General features: G+C 45.7%; 1 protein-coding gene across 2 annotated transcripts in view; it reads left to right on the forward strand.

Annotated features, from left to right (window-relative positions):
* Positions 1-12,582, forward strand: part of PSKH1 (protein serine kinase H1) — a 39,519-nt gene extending 26,937 nt beyond the window's left edge. For both annotated transcript variants that reach the window (XM_082320029.1, XM_082320030.1), the window contains exon 4: positions 5,392-12,582. In XM_082320029.1, coding sequence (XP_082176155.1) covers positions 5,392-5,709 — 318 coding nt within the window. In that variant the 3' untranslated portion in view covers positions 5,710-12,582. The remainder of the gene's footprint in view (positions 1-5,391) is intronic.
* The last annotated feature ends 510 nt before the right edge of the window (positions 12,583-13,092 follow it).

Raw genomic sequence — 13,092 nt, forward strand, 5'->3', positions numbered from 1 at the left:
TCAGAAGCCCAGCAGTCCTGCTCTTGCCTGGTGAACAGGGGTGAGCACCTCAGAGCTGTTGTCCTGTAAGCACGATCTGGTCAGTCTCCGCCAGTGCTTCTTGATGATTAGATAAAGGAAAGCAAAATGATGGCAAGACATCCTCCTTCACACTCTGCTCAGCCTGCACACGAGAGTAAAGATGTACTGTTGTTTCCTTTGGTTGTTGCAGGGACTGTTGTTATTACTGCAATAGGGTGAGCTATTCAGATTTACTTACTGCAGCTCTTCTGCTTCTCCTCCCCCCGCCCCCCCCCCTTTTTTTTTTTTGAGTTCTGCTGCATCATGTTTTTAGCCACTCTGCTAAATTCTGGAGTTACAGACATTACTTTCCAGAGGATGTTCAGCCCTTCAACATGAGGGCCAATGATCTCCAGTGTTAAACTAGTCTGTATCCAGTGTTTGTCTCATGAGAAATGAGGTTTGTGAAATGGATGCTGCACCAGCTATCCCAGACAGAGGACTTGAGTGCAGTTGTTTGAAAAGCCGGTCACCTGTAAGAGGTCTCTGCTGGCATTTGGCAAGTACTGCTGAGGTTCTGCTCAGAATGTGGCTGTTCTACCTTTTTTTAAGATATGTAGGAAGACACCAGAACTACTGTAATATCTTTCCCTTCTGGAGGAATGCAGTCTAACAGAGGGAACGGCACAGAAGTTATACTTAAACTGCATCATGTTTGAAATCAGTTCATAGAGGAGGAGGGGTGCAAGATGAACAAGTATTGGTGACTTCTCTTCATCTCTGTGGCATTTTTGTGCCACAAAAAATGGGAGTTTGTCATTGCAGCTGTGAGATTAAAGGCAAAGCTGTCTGATGGGGTTTAGCTGATGCAATGTTTCATGGCCACTGGATGAGAGCATTTTCCTCCCAAGCCATTCTCTGTTTCTCCTCAGAGAAGCAAAGGGGCAAAATGTCCTCTAGATTGCTTCAGTCCTGTTGTGTGAGCGCACCTTGTGTCCTGCACACACATCCTTCTTCGTGTTCCCCAAAAACACCAGTGTCAACCTTCCTCAGCTCTTACACAAACTCCCGCTGCTGCCTTGCAGTATTCATCGGGAGGGTTCCTGGCATTTTGCGAAGTTAAAGCTGCTGTTTTGCCAACTGATGCAAGGTTTCTGGAGAGTGGATACATTTCTCCAGGGACTAGGGCTGAAAATTGCTAAATTCATTCCACTCAGTGCTTCAGTAGAATGTAGCCTTAGTTGTTTTTAAAGAAAAGGCTTCAGTGAAATAAAACGAAAGATGTGTATGGTGCAACAAATGAAACCTACGGCTGCATAAACAGATCAATAAACTGATTTGTATTTGCTGACCAGAAGAAAAATCTAATTGCAAGTACTCCATATTCAACGTTTGTGGTGAAACTAGAGTAATTGGAATAATGAGAAATCCAATTTGCTTTTGCTTGGAGTTTATTCTTCTTTAGGTTTCATTAAACTGGACTGGTGCAATGCACAGGCCTCTCAAGGCTTAGGCTGGTTGTGTGTTCACAGCTTTTAGGTCTTCAGACTGATATGTTCTTCATTGATTTCTTCAAATTCTAAATTATCACATTTTCTGTGTTTTAATATGACTTGAAATTATTGTTCTGGTGTTTAGAGGCTCGTTTCTCCTGCCAGAATCTCCTGCTCTGTGTTGGGCAGCCATCAGTTGACTGAAGTTTGAATGCATCTGAACGGCAAAATAGTTCTCAGGTTGCCTCAAGTTCCAGATCTGTGCAGTTATTAACATCTGCAAGAAGAAATAATGCTTTCCTGCATGTCCTGAAGATGTTTTTCCAAGAAAAGTATTGTTGTATCAGTCCTCAAGTATTTTTCATTTGAGTGCATCTCTTACATCTCTTTGGACCTAGGTAAAAAGAGAGGATGGAGATCCTGGCATGATTGTATCTCTGAGGGACAATATTCAGAAAGGTAAAAGATTTTAGATAGACAGGAAGAAATACCCCAGGAGAAACAATAAGGTCGGACTGATGTGAATGTGTTTTCTCCATCTGAGTGGGACAAAAGCTGTTTCAAGGTATCTGTCATCTCAGTTGCTGGTAACAGTAATGAAGATAGTCATAAAGAGTTCTTAAAAAGTTGTCATTGCAAGGAGAGTAGAATTGTCACCAGCATTTAAAATCCCTTTGAATTAAAGTCGGTAAATTGATAGACATATTGTTAGCTTAGATATCTCATTAGCATTATTTGGAGAGTGGAAAATGAGTCCTCTATGAAGGAAACAGAAGGGGGTGAGCTCCCTCTCTGCTAGGAGGAAGACAAGGAAAGAAGTGATTGGAGGTTAATGGGATGTAGACAGGTAATGGTGAATTTGTGATTTTAACTATATGAATAGCTGGTAACTTAAGTGAGTCTCAAAAAAAGCTACAGAAAATGTTTTTTAAAGTTTTTGAAGGCAAGCCTGGTAAAAGTGGAGGCAAAACCTCTTGTTGCTGGGTTTTGTTTGGATCTGTCCGTATATGGAAGAGAGAACCCAAAGGTCGTCTGTAGCTGGAGATCTGGAGTTTAAAAGGAAGGTGATGTGTTGACCTGCCAGTTGGCATATGGTATGACCCTGGTGTTATCTGAGATTATGCCAATAAAGACTAAACCCTGCAAGTTGATTCCCTTCGCTGTTATTTAACAAAGGAAGCACCTTATCCAGAAGTCTGGTAGGAAACCTATGGGTTTGAAATGATATTTATATCTCCCCATGGCAGAGGCAGATTTGGCTTTTTGGTTCTGTTGTTATAAATAGCATAAAAGCTGAGCTCTTCAAAGGTTCCATAGTTCTGCAAAACAGACCAGTGTGTTCAGTTGCAGTTGTAACCTTTATTGTGTTTTTTTGCTACATTTGAAAAGGTGTTTTGCTATTTTATTTGTCCTCTTTATAAAAGAACACTTTAATGACTCTCTGATCAAAGATTGTCCCTGTTCAATTCTAGCAAGCGCCTGTGTTTTTCTTTGTCAAGATGTGTTTCATCAGCTAAGAAAAAGTGATTTAAGGCAGGCTGTGACTAATTATATTTGAAAACAGTAGACAGAAAAGCTTGCATTTTTAGAAAATTTTGTTAACTGATTTTGCTCTTGAAATGTGGAGGGGAGTGCATTTTGGATATGGTTTCAAAGCACGGAAGTGGTGTTGGATCCACAGTAGAAGGCTGTGCTTCCTTCCAGAGCACTCTGGCTCTAGGCAGTAGCAGTATTTCCATTTCTATCCTGAATACGTTCAGGAACATATATAGTTTTTTATTAATGTACCGGTATTTTCTTTATAGCAAGTAGTTCATATAATTTTCACTCTCTTTTCTTGCATAGTTATTGACAGTGATCATATATCCCACTTTAGCTGAGTAAGCCAGACTGTTTTAGTCATCACTTGTAAAGTAAGACTTTCTGTAGCCTGACCATCCTAGTAGCCGGTTCCTTAGCTAGAGCTTGAATTTATCTTTCCTGGCCATGCCACTGACTGTCCGTGCTCCAGGGCTGGGAGCAGTGCTGTAACTCTCAGGGCATCCTGCCTTTCATTACAAAATCCTCCTGTGGATTAGCTCTCTTGCCGGTGCCTTTGAGTCTTTTGAAAGAGAAAATTGCTTTTGGTAGCAATAAATCGCAGACCTCAAAAAAATCAGGACATACCTTTTTTAGGCCGTTTGCACAAGAAAAGGGCATTATATTGGACTGTACAGTTGGTGGACCCCGAATTTTAAAATAAGCTGGGTTCTTTTCTTCCTTACCAAACGAAGAGAGGAATGAAAGACACAGAATAGCAGCCTTTTTCTTTTTTAACCACACATGCTGTTTCCACTCAGTTACACGTATGTGTTTGTGCATGACCTTAATTATTGTATCAAAGTCTTCACTTAATAGCATGAATCTGCTCAGGTTTTTTTTTAATGCTGCTTGGGATGTGGTCTCCATGTACTTGAAAAATTCAGTATTGGTGGTTTCAGGAGGGGCGAGACCCATACAACACCCAGTGATTGCAGAAACCTGCTCTTGCCCAGGTCCATTCAACACTTGGTTTTTTTATGCTAGCCATACTGCCTCCTTCACTCCACTCAGTGGATTTTGCCATGGTTTTCTTCCTAGCTTTGTCCACAGCCCAACCTTCAGCTCATGCTAAAGAAAATGTTCTCACTTCTCAGGTTAGTGCGAATACGGTATTTTGTCAGAAATGAAACAATTCCAGCATGCGTGGCTGTAGGCATTTGTCTTGTAAGTTGTTATGGCTGTATTTCTGTGTATTGGGGGGATTTAGGAGGAATTTATTGCAGGAGTAATTAATTATTATGAGTTTGTTTCTTTAAAACAAGTATTTTGTCAAAAAATTCCTTCCTGTTTCCTTGGTAAGCATTCCTGAAAATTCCTTATATCTAACATTTATGTATATTTAGAACATCTTATGGAGTTGTTTACAGCCGGGCTGAGTTGGCTGTTTCAGGGTTGATCAGTAGCACCGTCTTCTAGATTTCCATGTGGGAGTAAGACTGAGTACCATGGCAGAAAAATCTCCCTAGTCTTGGTTTCAGGATTGATGCAGAGGTCAGTGCTTGCTTGCAAGGTGCGTGTCTTAAGATGAAGGGTTAGAAGAGAACAAGGGGTGTGATGTCAGGATCCGTCCTCTGCGAGCAAGATGTCTCACATCCAAGCAGTAATGGCTTCATCAGATAAAAAGCACTTGAACTGAGGAGGGTCTTCAGTGGGATATGGTTACTGTTCTTTTTGTAATAGCTGTACGGTTTTGGAAGATGAGGTGGGAGGTCTCAGGGCCAGCACCTGGAGTGGGACCTAGGTCTGGGAGCCCATGTCTGTCTGTGGTGCAGCAAATGGAGCAAGTGTGGGACCAGAAGGACCAGGGAGGTCCCAGCCAGCTGCTGGAGAGACTGTTGAGTCTGGGGGTTGACTGAGACCACTTGTGTGTCTGCACAAACGTGTGTAGGTGTCTGTAGGGATGAGGCATCTGGGAGGAGTGAAGATCCAGGGCCAGCTGCTGAACAGACTGTGTGTACAAAGGGTCCCTAGGGTGTGAGCGAGGGGGTCTGTGCCACAACTGGAGTGGGGCCAGCAGCTGGGAAGACTGGGATCCAGGGTCAGCTTACTGGGCAGGCTGTGTCTGAGTTCATGCTGCATCTATGTACGTATAGACTTTTCCCACTAATTTAGCTTCTCCCCCTAACAGTCTCTTGAAGTAACTGTGTCTCGTTCTCCTTGGACAGATACTGTTGGTTACAACTTGGAAGATTTGAGGATGAAAGAGAGAATGGAAGAAGCAGAATGCCCCGAAGCACCTTTTGGGGATGGGAGGAATTAATTAATAGGCGAAGCTGTGCCAGGATGTTTCATTCTAATCATCTCTTTTGTATTTCAGCCCTGGCCCAGTGTGTCCAACCTGGCCAAGGATTTCATCGATCGTCTACTCACGGTGGACCCCAGTGACAGGATGACAGCCCTTCAGGCCCTGAAGCACCCATGGGTGGTCAGCATGGCAGCCTCTTCGTCCATGAAGAACCTGCACCGTTCCATCTCGCAAAACCTTCTCAAGAGGGCATCTTCCCGCTGCCAGAGCACCAAGTCCGCACAGTCCACCCGCTCCAGCCGCTCCACCAAATCCAACAAGTCGCGGCGGGTTCGGGAACGGGAGCTGCGAGAGCTGAACCTGCGCTACCAGCAGCAGTACACTGGCTGAGCACTGGGCTGGGGCCTGCCAGGCGTCTTTCCAGATGTCTTCTCTGTGGTGTAGGTGTGCAGCACCCTTTGCCGCACACTCACTCAGTGAGGAACATCCAGGTTCCTCCCTCCCTCCTTCCAGGTGTCCCCCCCCCACCCATGAGGAGGTGTCCCCCCTGCGCGGAGGAAAGGGAATCTCGTGGTGGCCATCACACCCTGCGAGCTGTGCCATGGGGTCTCGTGCAGGAAACGGGGGAGCCCTTGTGGGCTCAGAGCACAGCTCAGAGCCTCAAGTAATACACAAATTAAGGAGCCACGTGGGGAGAAGAGCTCTTTCTGTAGCCCAGGAGCTTGGTTGTTCATAGTTATTTATTAATTCCAGAGTGTTAAGTTTCTCACTTGCATATGAAAAGAAAAAGAAATCACTTTATGTGTATGTACATGCACGTATGTGTGTGCACATACATGTGTGGGTGTGTATATGTATTTAAAAATTATATATACACAAATTTTGAGCTGGCTTAGTCAGACTCTGTGGTACCTTTGCAGTGAAGCTGGTATGAGTCACATGCAGTTAGAAGTAGGATAGCTCTGACTCACCGGCATGCTGCCCACCAGCTCCTCATCCCAATAAGGCACCGAGGAGATGCCAGACGGCAGTTTTCCGTGATGGCTGGGAAGCTGCGAGGTTTCCCCCAAGGGCTGCCGTCCACCTGATGACGTCAAGGGTTTACTTAAACTGTGTGAGAGCTGCTGTGCAAATTGGCAACCAGGCTGCAAGCTCGGAGCTGTAGTCTGGTGCCTTTGATCCGGACTGGGTGGGTGCTCCTGCTGGAGGGGTGGGAAGAGGATCATCGTCCTGCAGGAACTTCATGGTATGCAGAGAGATGTCTTCAGCAAGGCAGGTTTTTGGGGGATTCCCTGCTGTCCCCCTTGAATTATCCTCTGCTATTTGCAGCAAGACCAGTGCCTACCATGCAGGGTTTGTTGTTCTTGCTGTGACGTGGCGCTGTCATGTCTGTGACCTGTTACACGTCTTGCACCCTTCAGACTAGCATTACTGACTGCATCACTTCACCAAAACTTCGGTGATTCCAGGTATTGAACCCTGTCTGCAGATTTTATGGGACTCCCCTGCTTTGCATGTCTGTTCTGCCCCAGTCTTGCTGTCCCTGCTCTGGGCCAGTGAAGTGGTGGTGTGAGCTGTCAGGATGGCCACAAATGGCTCCGTAGCCATCAGGGTAGGGGCTTGAGTAGCGGAGGTCCAATCCTGGAGTGTCAGAAGTGATAATGGAGATGTTGCACAAACACCTTAGAGCTGTTAGGTGTGACTCAAAGTCAAGAGGAAAAAGCTGCCTTTCAGGTTTCCTTGTGCTGGATGGGTGATGTGGGGGCCTCTTGTGAAGGACCTCTGAGGGGAGGTGGGGGCTGTAGAGCTGAGCTTTATGCAAGCCTGCCGAGTTACCTTCCCAGCTAGTTAGAGGAGCAAAGTGGGGCTGATGGCACAGTCTCAGGGTGGATTCAGCCTCTTGTGATAGCAGAGACAAGATCTGCAGTGAAGGAGAATGCTGTTTTTTGAAACTTTTCATACGAAGCCGTACGGTTTGGTTCTTGCTGTGCACTTGGGAAGTGTTTGCTTAGCTCTGGGCTGGAGGTGCAGGCTCTGCAAGCTCAAGGAGCTGGCAAGCATGGCCTTTTTGTCCAGGATTGATGTCTCTGCTGCTGTGTTTTAGTGTCAGTAAGGTTTTAAGTGGTCAGTCGCATCTCCAGGGAGCTCTAACTCTATTGGCCACAGCCCCTCTTGGTCAGCAAACAGCAAAAAAGCACAGTTTCAGTGGGAGAAGGCTGAGTTTTCTGTGTTAAGGAAAAAAAAAAAGGGAATTTCTAGGGATGTGCTTTCCACCCCAAAGCTGGGATGGGCCATGACTGCTGTGAGCACAGCTTGATGTGCCCAAGCGTGCGGTGGGGAATACAGCAGGGGAAACCTAAGGACAACCAGTATGTGTAGAAGGGGTGAATTCTAAATCCTTTGCATGGTTTTGCATATTATTTTGAAAACTCTGGATCCTTTGCAGGCTCCCTTTTCTCTGAGTGGCCATTCTACCATATCCCATGCAGTCTTTCTTCCATCAGCATTAATGGATACTGCAGAGTTACCAAAAATTGTTTTTTTAGCTCTGTGGAGTGCAAAGAAAATGTTTCTTCTGCTTCTGTTACCTTCTCGTGTAGTCTTCCCTGGTTCGTTACCATGAACTATAAACTAGATGTGATTTCTGACAAAATAGGCAGCTTGCCACATTTTGCTTCATAAACAGTTCAGTGCCCCTCCTATTACTGCAAACAGCTCTTCAGAAGCAGCAACCACTCTAAGACAGGTATCAGCTGGAAAATTGTTCTTCCCCTGAATGTTAAGAGATGGCAGGATGCTCCTCTTGGAAGGCTTCTGGTTTTGAGCGGTCACTCATGAGAGCCTTCTGCATGTTTGGAGCACCACACCCAGGCACTGTGATCTCTTTTCCCTCCTGGGTGCTTTCATGGCCCTCCCCAGATTATCTTGCATGTTTATCCCTAAAATAGGTATTTTGCCTATGTGAGGAGGTCAAACTGATGAACTGAGCCAAGACCTCTAAAACCTGAGACCCTTTCCTTTAACCACTAGACCATCAAAATGCACAGATGTTGTGCAGATGTCTACCCACACTGTTCCTTCATGCTTTCCCTTGTGGGGGATAAATGAAGGTGGAGAGGAGGTCACGACATTGAGCTCTGGTCCAACCAAGCTTTTTTCTCCACCTTCACAAAGCAGAACAAGAATCTCCTCATCTGTGACAATTTTTGCTTTATTGCTCTTTTCAGCAATTGGTTTTTCACCAGGAAAAGTTCAAAGCAATGTCATTCGTGGTGAGTTTGGGGTGGAATATGTTCTGGGAAGCAAGATGTTGCTATATAGGTTGCTGACAGTGTCAGTTTTCTGTGATGATACTCTATGACCAAGGAGGTGAATTGGCAGAAGGGAGGATCCTTCACATACATGAGCAATACTGGATAGCTGCCTCCTGCCTCTTTGTGGTACGGAGATGTGGTCCTCAGGCATCCCACTGTTAGGGAATTGCACCAAAGAGGACCAAGTCCATCCCATAAGGGGCTTTGGCTTTTCTAGAAAGAGAACTCTTAATTGTCTTTACAAATGCAATGTTTTCTTGTCTGCATGGAAAAACCAATGTAAACATGGGGAAAATCTTTATGGGCTTTCCTTCCATCATTTGATTGTAACACCCTTGGCTCAATCCCTCTTCTTTTTCTATATTCGGTATTTGCAGGAACCCAGACAATAACATGTGTGGGCAGAGGGGAGGCTAGCAGAGCTCTGTCCAAGTGTCCCTTGGAGCCCTCAGTGATCTTTCCTTTTTCACTCTGTCCAGAAAACTGCGATGGTCCAATGCTACATTGCAAGGTCCAGCTCAAGAACAGTTGCTCGGTGCTTTTATCCTTGCAACTGTGGCACATTTTCAGCTGGGTCTGGCAGGGAGGACAGGCAAAGTGCTGTAATTTTGAGGAGTAGGAGCTTCACTGTGAATTATCTTGCTCATCTGTCTTCGTATATATTCCACACGAGCATCTCGGCTCTCAGTTTATCTGAAGTCTCAGGAGTTTACACTTTACAGGAGTGCCTTGTTTGGGGATTTTAGAAGCTAAAATCTCTCTGAAATGTCTTTTCTGCCATTTAATTTTTAAATCTCTTTCTTTGGCTCTTAATGGTGGTTCTTAATTTGGCTCGCAGGGGTTTTTGGAAGACTTCCTCTGGTACTGAATTAGCCGGGAGAACAAATACATGTTCCAGGCCATTGCTGAGTTGCAGTCTTTATATTAGCTGGGGTGCAAATCTCTGTAAATGAGTGCTTTTGTCTTCTGTACTTCTATTCATACAATGAAAATGAAGCTGGAATGACACCTAGTGGCAAATTGTAGTGTGTCCTTGTCCGAGTACAGCCCTCTTCTGGTTATGTTCCCACTGTTTTGCAGTGAGATGCTGTTTACAAAGAGGAATCTGGATTTGGCGTGCTGAGTGATGGTCCTGGACCACACCTGCACTCCTAGATGTTCAACAGCTTTTTCAGCGTGGCACCATTTTCTCCTATACTGACCCCAAACCCCAGCATTTTAGCCCACACAGGGATGAGCATGCGTCCATGTGCACCCACTGAAGGGATGCTCAATGCTGGGGAAAAGACATGTGCGGTCAACCTACCAGTATCTCAAGGAGATGCTCACCAGCATCCTGCCCTGGGGAGACGCCTTAGGGGACACTAGGAGAAAGCAAAGCCTAAAGATGCTGAGGCTGGAAACAGTAGGTTTGGGACTTTCTCCCATCGTGAGACATGATGGAGCAGTTCAAGGTGTTGCTTCCCAGTGTATTCTGTTTCAGGGAAAAGCAGCTTTAAGCAGTAGAGGGAATTATCGTTTTTTGTTTTTTGGAACTTAGCAGTACTGTGTAAAACAATCCCATTGTTTTGTCCTGGGAGTTTGGCTGCTCTCTTGGGAGAGAGAATTACAGCTTCAAAGAATGTGGCCTGTTGATTCCTTGATTTTATTTTTTTTTTAGTGTTATTGGAAATGAAAAGGGAAATCTGGAATCTGGAAAGGTCTTCCAGAAATAATGTTAGGTGGTCTACAGACTTCTTAAGCTTTGCATCCAGATTTCTGAGTATGTGATGTATTTTTCTATGCATTTTGCTAAAACAGCAATTACTTGTTCATGTCTGATTTAATTCTCACCCTTCTCAAGCTTCTAAAAACGAACACGTCAACCCAGTGGTAGTAGAATCCCCCCTTCCTTCAATCCAGAAGTCGTCTGTGCTGTTTAACACTGAGATTGTGATAGCATCCAGATGCTTCTGCCAGTTCCTGGACTGTGTTGTTCTTGGAAACATACGACCATACGCGAGGGACAGCTTTATAGTCTTGTGATGAGAGTAAGCCCAGACAAAAGGGCTCTGACCTGCTGGCTTCGGTAGTGATGTGGAAACCAGCTGCAGTGTAGGACCTGCGTTACATATTTGTTTTGGAAATGATAAACGCTCAAAACTCTTAACTTCTTTGGATTTGGATATTTTCTTCTTTTAGGTCAGATATTTTCTGCTCTGGTAATTTACATTCTTTCTTATACCTTCCTCTATTTCTCAATCCTGTTTTCTACCTGGGTATTTGGATGAAGTACTAATATAGTCAACTTTTATGTAATGCACAAACTGGAATAGGAATCGTGGTTAACTCAGCTACTGGGCAGCAACTCTGGATTTGGCTCTGCGGGAGCCGTGGTGAGTCCTGGAGCCAGGTAAAAGCATCTGTATGGTGCCTTGCAGGTGGGAGAAGGCTCTCTCTGAGGACCCTGCAGTGCAGGCTCAGCTCAAGATGATCTTGTACAACATAGGACAACTAGTGTGTGGCTGTTACCGGCCTCTTATTAGACTGCGTGGGGCTATATTCCTAGTTTAAGTGATGATACTAAAAATTTGGAGAGTTTGAGGCAGGGTATATCAGAATCTCAATTGTTTGACTTAATTTAGTTTTCTAAATTATGCAGAGCAACACAGAGATTGGCTTTGGGAGGGGATCACACCCTCTGGAGGAGTTGCAAACTGTTCTCTGGCAGCAGTGTGAGCCCTGGGATCTGCAGGGAGGGTGGTTGTGTCCTGGCCTCTCACCAGCTCGGTTCCACTGTGGAAAATATCACAAAGTGCCTGTACCACCCGGTGCCGGACACCCAGCCCCACGTTGCCTACACCACTCTTGGGAGGTTTTGGTGCTTTTTTTCTGACCACTCAGTCTCCTCTTTCAGCCTGGATTAAAAATGCAGCTCTTGGGTGCTGCGGAGGCAGATGCCGGCATGTCAGCTGTGCCTTACTGAGCAGTAAATTTGCCAGAAAAAAAAAAAAAAAATGGGAAGCTGCAGGGATGTGCGGTGGCAACGGCATCATGGAGCTTGGGACCTTCCACCCTCGGTGTCCCTATGGTGGAGGGATCACAGGAGGCAACGGGCTGCTGCCTGCCTGATGACATTTTTTTCCTTCTCCTGCTGTGCTCCCCTGCATGGTAATACTGTAGATCCCTCGTGTGTGTGACGGGCAAGGTACTCGCTGCTGCTGCAAATAACATTGCACTGTGTTTGTCTGCTGAATGTGGAGGAGATCCGTGGCCCCAACGAGGTGCGCTAGAAATGAGCAGCTCCTGCGAGCACACCCAGATGCCGTGAGTTTTCCTGTTGCCTTTCACTACGGAAAGACACCTCCCGGGAAGCTCTCAGGACTGGAGGTCTTCCGGCACTTGCTGTTATTTTTGGTCACCAAATTTCCGGTGCTGGGTTGGAATGGTTTGGAAGTAACTCCGGTCGCATCCCGTTAGTCTCCTAACAGGGCTGTTTTGAGAAGCATCCAGTTCTGTGACTTGCCTTTTGAGTCCTGTCTTTACACTAAGGACTGTCTTGTAGGATGAGGTCCAAACCATTGTAATTAGTCTGTAATGTTACGATTAGAGTGTACAGAATTATTTATTGTGTGTACTCGATCTGCTAAACATGTAAATGTATTCTGTGTACCCCATTGCTCTGCTATCATTACTTCTGGAAGGGGCGTGGGCTCACTGCTGAAAGGTGCTGCTTTCTGGGCTGTGAACGATGGTCAGTAAACGCATCGAAAGCCAGGAGCTACTCACCCCTCTAATGTGTTCCGGGAGCAGAGCAAGAATGTACCAAAGTGCCCATAAAAGAGTTTGCTGGTTTCTTTAATGCAGCTGCCAGGCCAGGAGCTGCCTGAGGGAGACCTCGTGCTGGGAAGTCCACAGGGATGCTCTGGATGAGCTGGGCACTCAGCCTCTTGCTGGAAGGCAGGGTTTGGAGGCTGAACAGGCACTTTGGGATATTTTGTTCACTTTTCTTTGGCTGCAAGGTGGCAAACAGGGACAGAGAAATGCCCTGGTTTGCCCACAGCAGCTCGTCACCTCCCCAGTTTCACTCTGAGCAGCTTTTATGGACCAACAGAAAAACCTGTAATATCAAGTGAAAATGCACGCCCCTTTCGAGCTACCTCCTCCTGGAAGGGAGGTGATTTTTGACGGACAAGGGACCCTGTCCCAGCAGTGGTAGGGTGACAGTGACCTGAACACACAGAGCAAGTGACCCAAAGTGCTGCAGTTGATCAATTCCTGTTCGAAGCTCCACGTGGCCACCAGTTTCTTCTGCCCATATGGCCCATTCCCACATCTCTGATGTTCAGCTGTCTTTAAGGTCATTTAGTAGCTAACTAAAGCCAAAACAGTGTGCTGCTTTCATGTGATGGCTTTTATTTCAGGTACCATGGAGTGAAAGCACTCTAAATGTCATGGCAGACTCGTGGGACTGGCGTGT

Source organism: Platalea leucorodia (assembly GCF_965183815.1).
Source record: "Platalea leucorodia genome assembly, chromosome: 8".
NCBI lineage: Eukaryota > Metazoa > Chordata > Aves > Pelecaniformes > Threskiornithidae > Platalea > Platalea leucorodia.